Consider the following 21379-nt stretch of genomic DNA (forward strand, 5'->3'; position numbering starts at 1 on the left):
TGATGTGCTGTTGATGTGGGAATCCAGAGAAGATCCTACCAGATGATCTGAATTCCATCATCTCCCCACAGAATACATTGATTTGCCTCCGTCGCCACATGTTAGAGGCCGCGTGCGACTGCGCTGCTTGTTCGCGTGCGTATGTGTTACGTGGATTCAGATGGTGCGGGCACAGCTGTCTGGGTGTAATAAGACACACAGGTTGTCCTCATGTGGCCTTTGTTGTTTCTTTGGCATCTTTTAGCACTCATCTCTCCCTCGGCCCCGTCTCGTCCACACGCTCCACTTTTGCACTCATTTCACACACACGCATGCCTCTTTCAAACATAATTAAACTTTTGTTCGGCAAATGGAAAGAGGAAAAAATTATGACTGGCTGAGCGACGGAAGGTAGGCTAACGGAAAGGAGGAGAGGGAGGTAGGGAGGAGAACAGTCAGAGTTTTTGTGGTAAATGCCCATGTTGTTCCTATTTTAAAGCCCTATGGTCTTGCCGCTCAGCTGTTGTTCTGTAAACCATCAAATCAGCCTGACTTTAGTTGTTTTTTTTTTTCTATGGTCTGCTGTGACTCCATTGTTCCTGACCCATTTTAGACTTTTTTAATTCTTCAAATCAGGGTTTTGTTTTTGCAGTCAATTTCTTTTTGCCCTTTCCTTTGATGAAAGTTACACCATGAACATCCAAAAGAGCCATCGCTCCCCTCAAACCTAGACACAAACATAAATCAGTTGTAAACTTATGCTTCACACTGCACAAATTTCAAAGTCGTCAGATCACCGTTGTTTTCATACACCGGCGACAGGTCCAGATATTTAGCATGCCAAATTTTTCACAGGCATCGGCGACACGTCAGCAATTCTCTCAGATCGCGTCTTTGATCATTCACACTGTGCGATTGAAAGTGAGTGAAAATCGGGGCTAAAATCGTGCAGTGTGAACAACGTAATAAGGTTAGACTCATGAAACAGTGAAATGAAAAGAGTGTAAATATACATTATGTAGTGCTACTTCGGTAATTACAAAACAAATATGATCTGTGCTGTAATTTGTAGTAATGACCAGTTATTTTAGTAGAATTGTATTTATTTATTATACATTATCTTGGATTATAGTTAAATACTAAACAAATAAATTGTATTTCAGGAAAAAAACTATTGGCCAATTAGTTTAGCAGAATTTAATTTAATTTACGTTATTATCTATATTGTACTTTATTATCTTATCTACTTTATTAATCGACTTTATTATTAATATAAACATTATTTTATACTATAGTTCAATACAAAACAAATGAAATGCACATAGGAATTTGCATTCCAGAAAAAAAAAAACTGTCCAGTTAGTTTAGTAGAATATATATTTTATTTTATTTTAAATGTATTTCATGTATTTAAAATTTTAGTACGTTTTATTTTTCAGCCCGGCTTTAGTTTTTGCTTTTTCTCCAGTCTACTCTGACTGCATTGTTCCTGACCCATTTTTAAACTTATTTTAGAAATCAGTGTTTTTGCAGCAAGTCAAATGTTAGGTCTAATTTTAGCCTCCCTCCAACACAGTAAAACTTATTTAATTTGCTTGATTTACAGCACAACAAATTACAACAGCTAACCGGTGTGGTATCCGTCTCCTCCTCAGACACGTAAGCTAAAGGGAATTGACTTTTCTCGTTTGGAATTAGGAGCTGTGCTAAGAGACCTTGGCGTCTGATTGATCGGAGCTTGAACAGGATAAAAGCGGATTTGTCAGTTGAGATGGTTCAAGACCTCAAGAGCACTTTTCTGCAGCTGCTCAAGTGTCCTGTCTAACGATATGTGCATTTCTCTCTCCTAGGGCTGGTGTATGGCAGTCAGGTTGTTGTCCCGCCTAAGGTGAACGCCGTGTTGGGAAAGAACGTCACCCTCAGCTGCAGGGTGCAGGTGGACACTAACCTCAGCCTGACCCAGAGCTCATGGGAGAGGAAGCTGCCCACTGGATGGGTGACTCTGGCAGTGTATAACCCCATGTTTGGCATCTCCATCCCACCTGAATACGCGCGACGGCTGTCCTTCCGCTCGCCCTCCATGCACGACGCCACCATCATGCTAGAAGACGTGGGTTTTGCTGACATCGGCATATACACCTGCAAGGTTGCCACCTTTCCGCTGGGTAACACTCAGGCCTCCACCACTGTCAGCGTGATAGGTAACAAGAGATGCCATGTGTGTGCGCGTGTGTTTTTGCTGTCGGATTAATTTAGATTATACACTCATAGCGTGTTGCTTGTGTATTAACACGAAAGTGGCGTGACGAATTTTTCGCATGTGTGCGGTCGACAAACAAAGAAAGGCGTGCGAGTGGATGCACATCACAGCTGCCGAATGAATCGCTGCTTATTTGTGTAAGTAGGCAAGTATGCTGTGTGTGTGCGAGAGGGTGGAAAAACATTAAGAGCAACTTCAGGGCAGGAATGAAAGCAGTGTTTTGGGAGATGGTCCAGCTCTTTTAGAGAACATGGTGATGTTTAAACTCTCTTCCTCCAGCAAACCCCCAGAGCCATCTGCTCTGCTAAACACAGATACAGCCGAACAAAGCGGTGTGCTCTTGTTATCTGGGTGTACAAGAAACAACAAGAGAAGTTTACAAGCACAGTGCTTTATGTTAGGTATATCAATTATGTATCGCACGAGGCGTGAGGAGAGTCGCTGTTTCCTCTGTGAGCTCAAGATGAAGGTTACAGAGGGAACATCCTGGAAGTGTCATCGGTGGCTTCAAGAATAGACTTTGGCAACGTTGAAATGAAAATGAAATCCTACTTTATTTTCAACAGAAATCATCAGAAAACTATACGTTAAATTTTTTTATTATGCAAATTAATATCTAATCCTAATAGTAAACCTAGTGGGTCATTTTTTATTTATTTTTTTTCCTGCAAAGAAAACAGAATATCAAGCTCTTTGAATGTCATTGGGCCATAATTGTAAACCATTACTAAACTGTAAATTGTCAGATGAAGCGATCTAGTTTTGATGTGTGCCACACACATACTGTGTAGATGCTGTGCTGGAGTAATAAATGGCATGCAGACACACAAGTTGCGTGAAGGTTCATAAAGCTCAGAAAGAGATGAATTGAAAAAGATGATGTCATCGATAAAATGAGCTGTGCAGTTGGAGGAAAATCGGAACGTGAACGAGAGCAGAGACGAACGGGGACTGAGAGCTTTAATAAAAGGAGAGATGGAGGGGGGTGGGATGCAGGAGGATGGAAAGTGGTGGTGAAGTGAGAGAGCAGGAACGAGGGAGGGGGAGCACACGCCGGAGCTATAATTAGATCAGGAGGAATGTTCAGGGTGTGTGTGTGTGTGGAGACGGGAGTGTATGAGTGTGGGAATGATGCCCGCTGCTTTTGGGATCCACTGCACTTTAGGGTCAAGGATATCATTGCGTGGTCCACTTAAATTTGTGGTTTAAAGTGACACACGAAAGTTGCCACACACACGCACACAAACACAGGCACTCATGACATGTCACTCACCACACAACAGTGGATGGTTGAAGGTACGATGACCACAGCTGCTACTGTTGTCTCTGAAGGTCAACTGCCAATGCTAATACTTCACAAGATCGGACAACAAAAAACTCTGTGCAGGGAAGGAGAGAGGGAGAAACGAAGGCTAGTCAATGGGTCTATTCGGTACACATCCTTTGATTTATACAAATGAATATTTATTATCAGATGGGTATCACCAACATCACCAAATATGATGCACATTGTGACACCAAATGATGCTTTAGATTTCCTCAGAACTAAGTACAAATTTTAATTACTTTCGGGGGTGAGGAAATATGAATGACACTTATTTATTATTATTTTTTAATACATTTCACTAATGTTTGACAACCAGAAAGGGTCCAAATGGTTTTGTCTGAATTTTCAACTGACTGAGTTGAAAATGATTTATCATTTAAGGTAGTAAATGTCTCTCTTGTAAATATTTAGTTTGAAAAATGGGCTCTTTCCTCAAAAATAAATGGCAATTATTTTGATATTTTGTCTAATGTAGTGCCATTGCATTAGAGAATACATTGCAATTCATCATGATGATACAATCATAATTGGGTTGTGATGACCTGCTAATAAAACTTTAGGAAATTATGCAGAAAGTATCATGTACTGCATTTGAAAAGTTTTAAAAAAAATTTTTTTTTTTTTTTATATATAAAATAAATTAATATTTTTATTCAGTAAGGATCAGGATGCAATAAATTGATCTAAATGAAAGTTAAAATGTGATCCTGGACCACAAAACCAGTTGTAAGTCACACAGGTATATTTAAAGCAATAGGCAACAATACATTGTATGGTTCAAAATTATTGATTTTTATTTTTTTGCGCCCTCAGATTCCAGATTTTCAAATAGTTGTATCTCATCCAAATATTGTCCTATCCTAACAAACCATACATCAATGGAAATGGCATTTATCCAGATGATGTATAAATCTCAGTTTCAAAAAATTGACCCTTATGACTGGATTTGTGGCCCAGAATCACATATTAGAAAGATTTCCATTTCATATTCTATTCATCAGAGAATCCTTAAAAGAATGTCATGGTTTCCACAAAAATATAAAGCAAAACAACTTTTTTTAACATTAATGATAATAATAATGAGAAATGTTTCTTGAGCATCAATTCAGCATAATATAATTATTTCTGAAAGATCATGTGACACTGAAGACTGGAGTAATGATGCCAACAATTTAGTTTTGCCATCACAGGAATAAGTTACTTATAATAGAAACAATTGTTTTAAATTGTATTAACGTTTCACAGTATTACTGTTTTTGTATTTTGATCAAATAAATGCAGCCTTTAAACATTGAAAAACAATTTACTGAACCCCTGACGTTTGAACAGTAGTGTATGTCAATATATGATTGTATTAGCCCTTCTTGATTTAGTGGGCCTCCCTTGTCACAGGAGCCCGGGACAAAGTCCCCATTCGTCTCCGACTTTTGATGGCACTGAGTAGAGGAATGGAAGGGAACAGTGCCCCACACATGTTAAGTTTCTGTCAGCTGCTGCGGAGGCAAAGCTCAGTTTTCCAGGCCTGAACACTGCTGGATTCATAACGGCTCACACACACCCAAGCCCCACCCTTTCTGCCATGTAAACTGGATAAGCCATTAAAACAAATAATTTCATAATCTCTGGAAAAGCACTTAGTGCTCTCTGATGAGAAACCGAGGCCACCCTCAGCCGGTAGTATTTTTTTCAGTGCTTTTTTTTTTTTTTTTTTTTTTTTTTTTCCTTAACGAAAATGTAATTATTCTCCTAGACATTCTTATCAGTTTATGAATTTATTGGCTGTGGTACTAGAGCGATTCTTAATGCTGAGGGGATTAGCTTTTAGTAAGCTTTGTACTCCTCTGAATGTATATCCTTTAGCTTGGTTCATTATCTTGATACATCTTTCTAGTAATAGTGTGAGTTTGTCTCCTCACATTAAAGCTCAGAATTCAACGCAAGTGGTGTGGTATGGTTTATTTAACTCAAAGATGTCTCTCTCTGTCTTAGTGGAGCCGAAGGTGTACGTCTCTGCTGGATCTTCTGCTCTGATCGACGGTGGCAATGAAACCACAGTGGCCACCTGTATTGCTGAGAGGGCTCGGCCCCCTGCCGACGTGTCCTGGGAGACGAATCTGTATGGCACGTCTGAGGCCCACATGCAGGACGATGCCAACGGCACCACTACGACCCAGGTGCACTACACCTGGCAGCCCTCCCGTCACGCCCAGGGCCACACGCTAACATGTGTGGTCAAACACCCCGCACTACAGAGCGACTTTAGGATACCCTATATCATCAACGTACAGTGTGAGTATCTGATAGGGTTTTTTTTTATAATATTGTGACAAGAGTGTGCATGATTCTGTTTATACAGGATCCACTTTTGTTTTTCTTCTGCTTTTTGTGCAATTTTAAAATAAAAAAAATTATTGCCAGCTTTTTTATTGAAATGGAGCATAGAATGAATAAAATAGAATAAAATGTTAGTTTTTTTTCACTTATGTGTAACTGTTTCACTATTTTGAAGAACCTTGTGGGTATAAGTACATATAAGTATTTTGACTTATATTGTATGCTTACATTTTAAAATCTAATTTGCATATATTTTATAAAATATATCAGTTTTTCTGTACTCTTTCTTTGGAGTTTTTCGTTTTATAATTTTGCATTTTTTTAAGAGTGCTTTTACACAAGAAATGCCATTTTAAAGTTTGCTTCATTTAGAAATCACGTCAGTTTTTTGTTTGTTGTAAATTTAGTCTATTTTTAAATTATTAATGTTATTTTTTATAAAGTTCAATATATAATTTATAGCATTTCCTTAGAAGGATTGTTTTAAATAGAAAAAAATAAACTAAAATGCATCCGCATGAAATGGAAACATGGAAATCATATCGAATTGACACATTATGAATCAGAGTCAGATCAAATCTGGAAATCTATATGGATAATCGGCCCTAGAAGCATGTCGTTTTTTAAATTTGCTCACATCACTTAAATCAGATGCAAGAATCTGACTTCTTGCCATTTAAACCATGCAACCACTGATCAGCCAATTGGCCTCTAAACCAATTTACTCCCAAAAGCCAAACTTGACTCCCATTTGGTGCTTGTTCCTGTGTGCACGCAAGCCTCTTTTTGTTTGCTCAATCTAGCACAACAAACCCAAAGTAGCTTCTCCATGAAGATTTCACAGTAACTTACATCTTGTTTTTTTCTATACCACGTCAAGCAATCCGATTTATGTCCAGAGGTCACATCTGTTTTCCATATCACCCCAGTGCGGTAACTAACCACATGACATGATGTCTTGATGCCGTCTTGTGTGCGATGGAGCTAAAAGCCCTTTTGCAAAGGCACAATCCTCAGGGTTTCGTGAACTTATACTGAATACGGGTAGTGATGCTTCAGACAAATGATTTATCAGCATCGTTTAACGACTTCTGCACACAGACTTCTACTAAGCACCATTGAGCAGCGAGGAAGGGGCGTAAGTGTGTATCTGTGGTGGTGGCGAGTACGTAAACGCAGATATCTGCTGTATGAAATATAGATGTAGCGGTGAGGGGCAGGCACAGGAAGCAGCCGGTGTAGGGAGTATGTGGAGGGAGAGGTCACATCAGTCATGGGACGACGCTTCTGCACTCAATAGGGGCTACAGTCACGGAAGATTTTTTTCTTTTATTTTCCATCCATCTTTTTTCATCTGATAGGGTCTACATGACATCTTAATTCAGCACGCTCACTTAAAGAACTTTAAAGAGCTTTTCTAAAGGCACAAATCAATACAGTGTCCATTGTCTTTGTAAGTGGTCTTGTACTGCTGGTCAGACACACAAAGTCCTAATGATGAATTATGTTGCTTTATGATAAATTAGTAATAATAATGTTGTTGTGATATAGATTGCTACTTTATTGTTGTACCATGTGTCATAGATATAAAAATACGCACACATATATATATATATATATATAAATTGTTTCTGCCTCAGCAAAAAATAAGGTAATTAGACTTGCAAACTTAAAATTGCGACTTCATTTCTCATAATTGTTTCTTTATATGTAGAAGTTGCTTTATATCTACACCGTGTGCATTATATCTAAAATTTTTTAGAGCAATTTGAAGTCACTTTGTTAGATACAAAGTCACATTTATGATAAAGTCTCAAATGGGAGACAATGTCTATTTGTGACTTTTTTCTTGCAAATGTAACTTTCACACAGATTGATATTATAGTTTAAACGTCACATTTTCAAACCACGAAAATTAATGGTAGTTTTCTTTTAGTCCATGTATATTACTTAAAATCCAAATGAACCATGTTACATTTAGTGTTAGTGTTGCTAAAACAAAGTATAGTATATACCAAATGAAAAATATTTTGTATAAAATTATTTTATATATACATATATTGTGTGTGTGTGTGTAAAGATGTACACATTTATGTAGTGTACATCGGTGCACCCACACGTACATATAGACCAAAAATATTAATGACTTATTGTCCAATTGGATGCCCTCTAGCATGAGTCTGCCCCGCCCCCTAATTCATAACACATGGAAACAAATCAGCATGGCTGCTGGTGATTTATAGCTGTGACGTAAACTAAGCCTTTTAGGTCTTTAAAAATTGATATGTCCTGCCCAAACTTTCTGTTTCAGTAGGAAATACGTCAACACCGGGCCAGAAAACTGCACTTGTCATGTCATTTCATAGGGTCTTAAACAAGGCATAGCCTAGCCTTACCTTTCTTAAACTACTATGAATGATACCTTTGTGCTTTGTGTGTGTGTGTGTGTGTGCAGTTGCTCCAGACATCCTGGTGCTGGGCTATGACGGCGACTGGTATGTGGGCAGGGAGAATGTGCAACTGAAGTGTCGAGCCAAGGCCAACCCACCTGCCCAGCACTTCAGATGGATCAGGTGTGTAACCACTACACTCACAATAGCCAGAGCGCACCATGTCTTGAATGGGTTCAAGAGTTTTATTGCCTGTTTCCTGAACTCATCTCAAAGCAGCAGATTATCTCTATGATTCACAGCACCAAGAGTAGCTTTCAAACTGTCAGGTTTCAATGCAGATGACCAGTATTATGAGTGAATGCCCAAACATTGTACTTGTTCAGAGCAAATCTAATTCTGGGAATCCACTAATCTGTTAATGTTTGTCAGTATTGTTCACCAAGTTAGAAGATTGCTCGTCAGTCATGTGAGCTTAAACATTAAGTGTAGTTATATAGCCTCAAGCAGTCATAAATGTTTTGACAAACCATTCTTTGGAGAAAATAACCGCAATGGAGTAATTTTTTAACTATAAAATTACACTGAATGGGAGTCATGGGCAAATGAAAATGTGTTTAACAAATCATAACTTGTTAACATATGTGCTAGCCACTTGTTGGTTTAATTTTTATCAATATCTGGTCCAACTAATCAGTTTCACAAAAGCTTTTCACTTCTTTTTGTCTGCAATTAACCATTAAATGAAGTTGGTCTTTAAGATCTTTAATGGACTTTAAAAAAATTTGTTTTCAGTCAAGCTTTTGACTGACATTCTAGATTTCTGCTGCTACTGATATTTTCCATAGTGCCTGGGCAGACTTTGATAAAGGAAAGAGTTTGATTTAAGAATTGTTTGCATGTTTTAGGTTGGATGGAGAGATGCCAGATGGCGCAGAGGTGGTGAATAACTCTTTGGTGTTTATGAGACCCTTGCAGAAGAACGACTCTGGGGTTTACAGGTGCGAGGTGGCAAACGACATTGGACTGCACAGTCGAGACATTAGAATACGTGTTCAGGGTGAGTAAGAGATTTGAAACAAGACATATCCATCTTACCAAAGTTTACCAGTATGTTTCCTAAGTGAAACTGGTGAAACAATGGTAAGAAATAACATCAAAACTTTACCAGTCAAATTTGTTTTAACACACACACACCCAGTGTTGGTGTGTTGAAATATTGGCATTACTCTGAAACGAATGGAGTGAGAATGCAGTGTATCTTGTTTTCGTCAAGGGAAACTTCACCTGTCCTGAAAATATTAATTTCTAGCAGTAGTTACTCATTTCAAAAATGTATGCTGTTTGTTTGTTTTTTTTTATGAACAGCAACATAAGGGTGAGTACATTTTATTTTTAGGTGAAATATTTCTTCGAGCTCCACAGATCTTCTTTAGAAGCCACTGATCTCATCACTCAGTTACATGGGTCCGAATCTATTTTCTATGAGGGACACAAGTTTATAATCATTTTCCTGAGCCAGAGGCTTTTGCCTGAAAGGCATTGGCCCTGTATTTAAATCAATTTTAAGTTCAACTTTGGCTTTTTAAAAAAAGTTTTGATGGGTTTTTATTGGGTTTCCTCAGTCATTAGCTAATTGACCTCTGAGACAGGTGTTCGCTGTCACATTCCATGATGTTTATCTCCCATCATTTTTGCGTGAACATTAAACATTGAATACTGTTGTTTAATGAGTTTCTGTGATTGTCACTATTACCCTCCCTCTCTCTGTTGCTCTTTCTCCCTCCCTTGTGCACACTTACATCTCTGAGACTGTCACGCTGTTATACAAGGGGAGAATAGAGCGGAAGCAACCTTGACTGAGAGATGTCCTAGATTCATGAAACATTCACCAGCTCTTTTCAACCGCCATTAATTATGTATTTTCTTTTTAAATTTTCTTATGCTCACCCCTTGAGTTCTATGTACATGAAGCTGCGTTTCTGTGCGCGTTTGGTTGTTTTATGTCAAAGTAGTCTGCGTCTATCTTCTCAGAGTCCCTTTGCATCATTTGAGTCGTGATGTGTCTACTATAATGCCTACTGCTACTGTTTGCGTATTGACAAAGTGAATGTAGGCGTGAAAGTGTGTGTGCTGCTGTTAGTTGCTGATCTTTGTGCATGAGTATGGGTGGGCAGTACCTGTCCTGCATGTTAAAAACCCTGCTGCTACCTGTGTGGTCACCAATCACCCCCAAATACACACCCGCACACTCCCTCCAAACGGGTTTATCCATACAGTGTATGGACAGGAATGGGGTACCACATAAATTTGGATTTTATGGAAGCGAAGAGAAGAGAAGCATGAGAGAATGGGGGGGGATTTCTGACCTTTCCGTGACTTGTCCTCTCTTTGTGTCCTGTTCTCTTCCCTTTTGGACATTGACGTGCTGAGGCAAGAAGCTCTACTGTTTATTGATTGAAACAAATTATTCTTTAACTCGCTGGGCGAAATTGAATAAATTAAAATAAATTGACATTATACATGTCCTTGTGGTTTAAGGGGATAGTTCACACACACATTTCAATTCTGTCATTATTTACTCATCGTCATGTTGTTGCAAACCCATATGATTTTCTTTCTTCTGTAGATCAGATATTTTGAAGACTGTTCATGCAGTTCTTTTCCATGCAGTGGTGTTTAAAGGTAGTCTTGCATTAGTTGAGCGCTATTTTTCAAGTCTTCTGAAGCCATACAAAAACTTTAATTGTCCAAAATGTAAATTGTTATCTGTGGAACGTTGAGTCAGTGATTTGAAGTTCCGGTCCGTAAACAAACTATTAAGGTTCTTGAATAAATCATTCAGTCCTAGTTCAAAAGACCAATTTGTGCACTGATTCAGTTCTTGGGTTCAACTCACTGAATCATTGACTCCTGAGTGATCATATAAACTATAAACTGTCATGTGGAAAAGAGCTGTGAATTTTCTTCAAAAATTCATTTTTTTTTTATTTATTTTTTTCACTCAAAGATTTAACCATGCACAGGCCAAAAAAAAAAAAAAAGGGTGAGTAAATGGTGACAACCAGGGCTGTCTAGACCATGCTCTGCCCTTTAGATGTTAGGATCAACCTTCGTCATAACTTTGATTTTTGGTTGAACTATCCCTGTGGTTTTATATATGCAACAAATGTTTGTGCCGGGAATATCGTGGGCGTGTGAAAAGGATTTGGGATCTTTTTTTTGTATCAAAAATGTTGCCAAAACAATATAGAGAATGTTTAATTTTTCCTGAACTAAAAAGCTGCTGATGCATCCAGACCCACAGATGCATCCAAATTACCTTTAACCTTGCAGGAACAAAACCATCCAAGAACGCTTTATGTATGCTACGTTTATTATTCATTCCAGCAAGGATGAGCAAATTATTCCCCACTTTAGCTGGAGCATTTGAACCGCGTAACACCGAAGAGCTTGCAGCCCTGACTCCTGAGAGTGAACTCGCACGTTCTGCACTCAGTGCATGCACACACTTCACAGCCAGCCAAATAGCTCTCATTGCGCCGGGAACAGGACACTCCGTAATGGGATAGTTTGACTTTCAGCTTCCAGTCTCCGAGAACGCTGCTTGCATAGTCCAGATGCATGCCCCCCAGAATGCGATGAAACGCTACACGCTGCTCCCTAACACAATCAAGCGATCAATGTATGGTAATGGCGTTAACGCAATCTTCTATCCTAGCACCATGTTAGCAGTTAGGCGTAGCAGGCACCCAATCCTCCGGTATTCTCAACGTCTGTGCCTCTCCCCTCCCCCAGTAGCACGTACCCTTTCCCTGACCCCTTCCTTCCATTTAGTTTATTCTCATCACTCAGCTATGTGGTCATCCGTACTCCCTCTCTCAGCTAACACAAATGTTGCTCATTAGGATTCATTGTTTGCAGATGACTGTACTTCAGTGTTAGCTGGAGATGTTAGTATGTAGCTCCTCATGAATCCCTTATCATAAAGATCCCAACTCTCCTTTCTCTTCCATGTTTTTAGTCGTCTTTGCTCTGGACAACAGTTTCAGGTTTTGAAGCCATCGGAAGGTTTGCAATCGCATCCTTTCAATAAAAGACCTGGAACTATTGCATCCATGGCAATAGAGGATAGTCCTGTTATTCATGCTATATGTCATGCTAGAAGATATTACAATCTTGGAAGCAGATTCATATGACTGTTAATGATATGCTGATGTAGCTGGCATTGACATTATCTACTTTTCTTTGTCTGTCCATCCCTGCCTCCTGCCCCCCTCCCTCTTACCTCTCCTTCCTTCCCTCCATTAGATCCTCCCTCAACCACCACCATGCCCCCCACCACCCCTGTGCGCCTCCTAACTGCTGACATCTCTGCCACTGCGCCTGGCAATAAGCAGCGATCCCTCATCACGTCTCCAACCCTGGCGCCTCTGCCGGAGGGGAGCCTAGGCACAATTGTGGGTGGGGCAGTAGGCGGAGCCCTCTTCCTGCTGTTGCTGCTTATTCTGGGTGGAGTTTATTACCAGCGCCAACGGAGGACCTTTCGCGGCGACTACTACACAAAGCAGTATCACGGCCCCTCGGATATGCAAAAGGCTCCCCAGCCCCATGAGCTGCAGCAAGTCTACAGCAAAGGAAGCCCTGACACCAAGCTCAAATCCAACCAAGATAACGGCACCATGTACCCAGATAAGGATCGAGAAGAGTGGGGTGATTTCGACCGCGAGCGATCGCCCAATGGTCGCAGCAGAGCTCTGAGGGAAGCAGCCGGTCAAATGAATCACCATAATCATCACAACCTCGAGCACGGCTTTCACAGCAACCATCACCCTGTCAATCCACAAAGCTTCAGTCCAGCCCATCATATCCAGAGGAGCTCGCTGCAGCCAGAGCCTCGCAGGTTTGCCGCTCCGCAAGTCATGAGCAACGGCTCCCCCTACCTGCCGGAGGACTGCTACGACAATGACTATGTGTCGCACACGGATGGCTCAATGATCTCCCGGAGGGAGTGGTATGTCTGAGACAAACGAGCAGGAAGAGACTGTATAGACACTTACGAAATGCTTCAGACTGCAAAATGAGGACGATCAGAGTTATGTAAAGAAAATTTGTAGGAAATGCACCTTTTCTAGTAGTTTACACCTACCGGTTTGTTTTTGTACATTAGCTTAATCATTAGTTAGCTGGCTTGATAGATGTTTTGGGACCAAGTGAGGGTATAATTCATTTCTTCATTTCTTAGATTGGTGAGGCAACAAGACGTCTGCTTTGTTTCACCGATAAACCAGTTCAGGGGTGATTTAAGTTGCCAAATCAATAGCCAGTCTCCTTTCCCTTGCACAGTAAGGTGAACTGTGTGATTTATTTAAAAGAGAGCAGTTTGAACAAATGCAATTTGTATTGAGATAACCTGTCGATAAGTGTTTCTGATCAGCCTCGCTGTGAGCAATGAGTTTCGATGAGTCACATCAACTTTCAATGCTGTCACTCTGATGGAGGCAGAAATTAGCTCCTGTCAACAGCCTGGAGGTTTCCATGGCAACATTTATTTCTTCTCTACTGGCATTCAGAGTTGCTGTAGGGAGGAGCTAGACAGGGAGGACCGTGCTGGATTTGATAAAGCCCAATGGGCGAAAGCCAGACAGGATGATTGCCGAAATGGGGTGGCTGTAATTGTATCAATTCAGCTTCCATTTGCATACCCCTGCATCACTGTATTAGCTCTGGATTTCTTTTGTTTGTGCCATCAAAAATGGAGTCTGTCTGCAGGAGACGGTTGGACAATGTACATTAAAAAACTACTGCCATTGTTCAACATGAAAGCTTTTCCCGTATTAATGAAGCTGTCTGGCATGTCTTTGTCAGTCCATCACTGCCCAGTGTTAACGACCTCTGACTGAATTCAGCGACTGTGCATTACGTCACAAATCGAATCCTGTGCCTGTCTCTTGTGTTTCTGTGTGTGTATATGTGTGTGTCTGTAATATGTCAATCCAATCAGCTGGTGTTAACCAACAGTGTTTTGATGAATCGGCTCATTGCCTGTGCAATAGTGTTCAGATTTCTAGTCACATTTGCGCACATAATTTAACGCAGAAGACGATAGCCTAACACACACGTTATTGGTCATTAAACTTGTGTTGGCTGGATCTTAATAAGCTAGTAGATGCATATGGTTAGTTTTTGAGATATTGGAGATGATATTGTAGTGCCTTAAACTGAAGACCTGCCCTGTAAGCATTATAATGTGCATGCAAAAGTTACGAACGAGTGAGTATCATTTTCAGAAGTATCCGAGTAGTTTTGAGGCATAAAATGGTCAGGTTGGGTCCTGAGAACATCATTTTGTACTGTGCTTTGTTCACCACCTTATTTTGTGTGCCATTTGCTTCTCTCAGACAATAGTTAATTATTTTGCTCGCATTAAATGACGTGTGACACTTGAGTCACGGTGCATATCAAAGACTTATGAACTTAAAATGTCTATGTGTACAGGTTTGGGTGACGAATTCGATGAAAACAAGTTTATGTATATATGCTGGCAGATAGGAGAACCTTGTTTTGTTTGTTAGTTTGTTTGAATTTATCGTTCCTATAGGAAGCCTGAGATTCAACGGTGGAACGCACTAGAAAACCCACCATTACACAGATTGTGATGTGAGGATCACACGTACACTTCTTCAGAACATCTTTTCCACTTTTTTTGTTTTGCAAAAGAGCTACTGTTACAAAAGAAAATATAAAAATAATAAAAAAAAAATAGCAAGAAAGAAATGTATTTGCAATGTATAGATGATACTGAGCATTATTTTGTAAAATCAACCTTTGGGATACATTTGTTTTGAAATAAAGCACCTTTTTTCTGTGACATGTTTCTTTGTTTTATAAGTTGGCCTCAGATCCATTTTTTGCTGGTTGGAGGGGTGAATGTTGAGGTCTTGGGTGTGACTGTTTGCTTCAGCTGCAGAAATGCTCCCTGTGGGGGTCTCCTCTATGCTCCTGGAGGCCTCCAGGGATGTATTCCTCACGCCCACTTTTCCTTTGCTGTGGTTAACCTACTTCATCTCCAAAGATCTCTTCGTGCTCTAAACCTCATGCATATTTTGTGGGAAAGCCTGTGGCTAAAAGCTTCCTGTGGATGGGGGCTAAACTTCCTCTCAGACTTACCTAGGATAGCCCTAAAGTGGGGTGGATTATGGACTTGTTGATTCCTGTGTTTGCACTGCTGTTGTGTCGATCTGTGTGTTAGGAGATGGGGATCTGGTTGATGAAGGGAAGATCAAGCACAGCAGTGAAACTAAATGGTGTTTGAGTGGGTTTTTGTTTCATAGTCTGTCATCCTGTCCAGTCAGCTGGTGGTCGGACAAGCTAGTAATTACAGTTGTCAAAAGTTCCACAATGAGTCAATGTCCAAAGTCGGCTCATAAAACGTTCTTATTTATATATCAAAGAAGTGTTTTAATGCTTTGGACCATCTTGCACCCCAAATCAGGGGAAAACAAGTGTCAAAATTACATATTGTTTTAAGTAATGTACAAATTATCCTGGATTTATACCTTTTATCTTGACACAGCCTCAATTGTACTATAGGGATGCACTGAAATTAATAAATTGTAATAAATTAATTACGTTTTTAGTCCTACTTTGTACTATTTTTCTTCAGTATTTTGTTTACTGTTTCACAGATTCACTTTGTTGTTTTTAAAGTAATGTAAATCTAAAATGTAATGTAAAATGTGCAATCTAATTATTTTTTTAAAAATGAAAAGATTACATTGGTCAAAAGTTACAGTAAAGGCATTTGCATGATACATAATATTTCTATTTTAAATAAATGTTCTTTTAAAATTTATATTCATCAGAGTCCTTGAAAAAAAATTCACATTGCCAAATATGAAGCAGCACAACTGTTTTCGACATTAATAATAATAAGAAACCAATGTTTCTTAAGCGCCAAGTTATCAGCAGCATACTGAAAATCTTTCTGAAGGTGCCATCACAGGAATAAATTACATTTTAAAATATTGTAATAGAAAAGGTTTATTTTGTAATATTTCACAATATTTCTGTTTTACTGTATTTTTGATCAAATAAATCCAGTCTTGGTGAGCATATGAAAACATTATTTCTATATTGGTGCTTTCTCAACTTGTAAACTACATGTCCTTCACAGGCCATCAGCCTGAGAACCACTTCAACAGAAGCAGCACTGAAACATGTTCTTCTGAACAATGCCATTAAGTAGTTACCTCAGTGATAAGAAATGACACAAACATGCTCTTTATTCCTTTGAGAATATACAGAATAGAGACACTTTCCTTCCTTCAGGTATCTTAAGTCCAGGTTACTGTATAATTCCCAGGAAGATGAGGTTAGCTCACTGAAAATAATGTCATTCATTTTCTGAGCAGTCACACTATCACGGGTGAAGAGGTCACTGTCTCTCACTGCACTGTTTGAATCGATTCTTTAAGGAGCAGTATTACCTACCGCCCCCTCCCTGCTCCATCAGTGCCTCTGATTGGTTAAATTAGTCCGGTAGAATGGTTTTGTTTGCCACAGCCCCCTTCCAGGCCATTGAGACTGTCCCCATGGCAACAGACTCTTCCCGGGCTTGTTCTCTTGAGGGATACCTGTGCCTCCTGTCTCATAGAAACAAGAGGGGTTAGAGAGTGGATGAAAGAGGGCAATTTTGTGGGGGGGGGGGGGGGGGGATGGGAAATGAGGGGGAGCTTGAAACGGAAAGACGGGAAGAGTCAAAGATGCACCAAGGTTAAAAAGGAGAAATGGGGGACGATGCAACACAAATGCATGCGTGAACCTGAAATATGGCATTATAAATTCCTTCTATAAAAGACGGACACTTTAAAAGGCTGTGATCTGTCATTGTGACCAAGGTATTTTTTTCCCTTCCGGAGGATATTTCCTTTGGAAAATTTGTCACTTTCTGCTTCTCAGATATCCATCTTTTATGACACATTTTTCCACTAATACATCATAGTGGTCATGAATTCGTTCCCTCAATGGTAGGCTGTTATTAAATGTTAAGTGCTCCATTTTAGAGAGTCTCACATTTATCAGAACTAGAACACTGGAAAGTGTTACTGCACTTATTATTTCACAGTCACAGATATACTAGGTGGGGTGTACAAATGTAACCAAATATAGTGATATTAATTGGCCTCCAGCTGGTTCTCAAGATGTCATGTTAACTACTAAAAGACAGATATATAAAAAAACAAATACTAAGCACTATATGCGTTTCCTTTCCTCATGGTGATTTAAAGCAACATAACCTATCCATAGCTAAATGTGTTTATTAGTCATTTTTCCTTACACCCAACAAGAAATTTGCTCAGCTTGGCAATAGTGTAAGAATTCAATGTGAAAAACATATATATTTACTTTAGACTGTGAATTGCAAATAAGTTGTGGGACATTTGTAAATGAATTCCTTTGAAGCTCTGTTAATTGAATTTGAATTCATGTAACAAATGATGCAGAACTTGAATATGGATTTAAAAAGGTAGAATTAAAACTTTCATACAATAATTTTTAATTGGGACTTTTGGGGGGGGGGGGGGGGGGGGATTATATAAAGACTTGTCTTTTTTTATTTTATTTGTATTTTTTGAAGGTTTAATTAACCATTAACTTCTCTTGAAACTTTATATTCCACAAAAGGTTCTATTTTGTGTTAAAAGGTTCTTAAGATTTTTTTTTTAATGTTCAATGAAAAGTTCTTTGGGGAACCCAAAATGCTGATTCTTTGGCAGTGATCCTCAAATCTGGCTCGCAAGATCCACTTTCTTGCAGAATTTAGCTCCAACCCCGATAAAACTCACCTACCTGTGATTTTCTAATGATCCTGAATACATTGATTAGCTTGCTCGGGTGAGTTTTATCAGGGTTGGAGCTAAACTCTGCAGGAAAGTGGATCTCGTGAGCCAGATTTGAGTATCCCTGTTCTATGGCATTGCTGTGAAACCACCTTTTGAAACCTTTATGATAGACAGGGACCACCCAGAATCAGCTACTCTTCTCAACAGTTGCACACACTATAACCCCTTCATAAACATCTGGCAGTTTAAACAATGGCATTCACAACAGAAGATGACCTCTGACCTCTGACACTTGACCTACCTATCTCCTTTCATTTACCAGAACAAACCTCTTGAAATCACTTAAGTGGTGGTCTTTCTCTCGTCTGGTGTCCTCTATTAGGACAAACATGTTATATTGAGTCATTGAGCCCTTTTGGTCAGCTGCATCATAAACCTTTGCCCTTTTCAAGGACGTTTCTCCAGTTCCTCCCATTGCCCCACAGACTGTAGCTGAGTTTCACAGTAATTAAGACTCATGGGTTGCAAACACACAACAGAAACCCTTTCCGGTCCAACACAGACAAACTCCCTACCTGCACTCCAATATGGCTATCAGGAGTCAGCCAGCAGGGAGGGCCAGCTTTCCCCATGTAACATTTACCAGAATGCATTGTGATGCTTTATCCCCCACCCAGCTCCTGTTATCAATTACCCGCCGAAAGCGTTGAATGAGTTACGGGGTGTCCGTGTCCGATACGACAATCTGAGACCCATAACACTCAGTCTAAGAGAAACACCTGATCCCTTTAATCAGGTTTAAAGATGCCTGCCACCCCTGAACCGGCTCTAAGCGAGTGTGAACTCATTTAATCCTCCTTTATTCTGGGATCACTTCTGCTCTGAGCTGTGAATTTCCCCACCAGAGTCTAGAAATCTTAAATTTGCTTGGTAAACATCTCTTAGATGGGATGAGAGGGCCTTCAAAGGGTACAGTTCAAGTCTGGACTCACCTGTGAAAGGTCTTAAGTCCCGTGGGGTTAAAGTGAGCTGCTAAAAGGCACCTGAATTATGGTCATGGCACTTAAGAAGAAAATCACAGAATAGGGACCAACAGATTTCAGAAGATTTTTGTAGAGGATTGCTGAAAGAAATAGCTCCAAAATAGCTTGTATATTTACACAAACACACCAAGTTCTAGAAGTTTATGTAACCCTTAATTTGATTGTGCACTTGTAGTGTATTATATATATATATATATATATATATATATATGTGTATGTGTATATATATGTGTATGTATTTGTATGTAAACATACATACTGTATACTGTAAACACACACTTATTTTTTTGTTTTGATGTGCTAATAAAATTAATCATAACTGATGTGTTATTTATACTTACATTTTAAGTTAATTTATTTTATACTAAAGTATATTTTAGTTCAGTACACTTTAACCATATTAACCGTAAAGGTATAAAGAATTATAAAGTCCTACTCCAGTGTTTAACTAATTGAATATAATAAATTTAAACTAACACATTTTCATTTAATTTCAATTAACATGCAATTAATTGTCCAAAAACATTAAAAGAATATACTTACAGTAAGTGCAAACTAAATTTAAAGTATATTGTCTTTTTAATGAGTGCAATTTTTGAAAAGTATGTTAAAGTGTGCATTTGTGTCACATGGGAAATCATTTAGATTTAGAGTGAATAAACCAAATGTCTGTGGCTTTATGTATTTTTTTAAGTGAATATTGTGCAGCAAATGACAGCTTTAACCCTTGCTGAATTGAACTGCAAAGGGCTTGTGACTCGCTGTGGGGGGCCCATCTGTGGTATTACCCGCCAGACGGTAGAATGATGGCCTCTCCCCTGCCCCCTCCCAGCCCTGCCACCGTCGCTGACCATTGTTCCCATACACTGAACCACATATAATGCCAAACGAAGTTAAACCTCCAGAAAACATCTATAGAGCTATACATAGAGACACGCTGGACTGGATGCTAAGCTATGTGCTAATTAGTAATAGAAGAGTGTGAAGGGTAGCGAGGGAATTTTAGTAAAGAAACATCATGATTAATGTTGGGAACATTCTCAGGTACTAACAGATTTCTTCTCTTATCCTTAATCCGTTAACTCCTTGGATATTGTGCAAAACTAGCCATATCTTGTTGTTAGCATTACGAGGTTAAAGGTCAACGTGATGAATCTGCACCAAAAACTTGAACCCAATCTGTGTGGGAAAATGTTTAACCCTTATATAAAATTCCAGGATTTCTATTGAAATTGTTGAATTTTGCACCTTAAAAAGAAGGCTACTGCTTCTTATGTCATTTTATCATTGTTAAAATGGTCTGTCCTATCCTAGTTTGTGAGTCTTCTGAAGATATTTTTTTCAAAAAATGGTGTAAACTGTCACAATACCAAAATATTGCTATTTGTTTTGAGCATCCTGAAATAAAGAATATCATCGACCAAGATATCATCCATGTTTTAATTTATACGCTATGCAAATGATGTTGTGGTGCACCTTGTTTAACAATAAATAAAAATGCAATGTTTTGTTTTAAATGTGTTATATTTTAGGAAATTATATTTTAGAAAACCATCGCTAACAACACTGTGTAAAAAAAAGAAAAGTTGAGCCAACTTAAAATTTTAAGGCAACCAGCTTCAGCAGATTTTTGAGATTTCTCAACTTGTTTTAAGTTTATACAACAAAAAGTTGAGAATCTCCTACAAAAATAAGTTGAGAGAACTCAAAAATCTGCTGAAGCTGGTTGCCTTAAAATTTTAAGTTGGCTCAACTTTTCTTTTCTTTTTATACAGTGAAACCATTAACTACGACTTTTGCATCCTATTTTGCTGCTTATTAGTAGTTAGTAAATTAGTTGTTAAGTTTAGGTATTGGGCGGGATTAGGGATGTAGAATATGGTCATGCAGAATATGTGCTTTATAAGCACTAAAAAACAGCCAATATGTTAATAATAGGCATGCTAATAAGCTACTAGTTAATAGTGATAATTGGTCCCTAAAGTGACACATTTCATTGGATGCCGTTTTTGATGATTCATTTAAATTAAATGATAATTTGAGGAAAAAAATGAAGGACATGATTATCGGGGGGGGGGGGGGGGGCATGCAAATGATGATGCAAAATAAATATTAGTATACTAATATTTATTAGTATACATTTCATACCATTAGGGAAGAAAGAAATGCATTCCACATACTGTATGCATTTCCTTCCCCTT

General features: G+C 38.9%; 1 protein-coding gene across 3 annotated transcripts in view; it reads left to right on the top strand.

Annotated features, from left to right (window-relative positions):
- Nucleotides 1-21379, top strand: part of LOC306862441 (nectin-3-like protein) — a 60908-nt gene that overhangs the window by 28147 nt on the left and 11382 nt on the right. The window contains exons 2-6 of one of the 3 annotated variants that reach the window (XM_079405248.1): nucleotides 1830-2180; nucleotides 5556-5855; nucleotides 8356-8473; nucleotides 9199-9350; nucleotides 12602-15160. In XM_079405248.1, the coding sequence (XP_079261374.1) occupies nucleotides 1830-2180; nucleotides 5556-5855; nucleotides 8356-8473; nucleotides 9199-9350; nucleotides 12602-13314 (1634 nt within the window). In that variant the 3' untranslated portion in view covers nucleotides 13315-15160. Of the gene's footprint in view, nucleotides 1-1829; nucleotides 2181-5555; nucleotides 5856-8355; nucleotides 8474-9198; nucleotides 9351-12601; nucleotides 15161-21379 lie in introns of those variants that run through there. The other 2 variants (XM_079405249.1, XM_079405250.1) reach the window with 2 other exon arrangements.

The sequence above is a fragment of the Barbus barbus genome (genome assembly GCF_936440315.1).
Source record: "Barbus barbus genome assembly, chromosome: 43".
In the NCBI taxonomy this organism is placed as follows: Eukaryota; Metazoa; Chordata; class Actinopteri; order Cypriniformes; family Cyprinidae; genus Barbus; species Barbus barbus.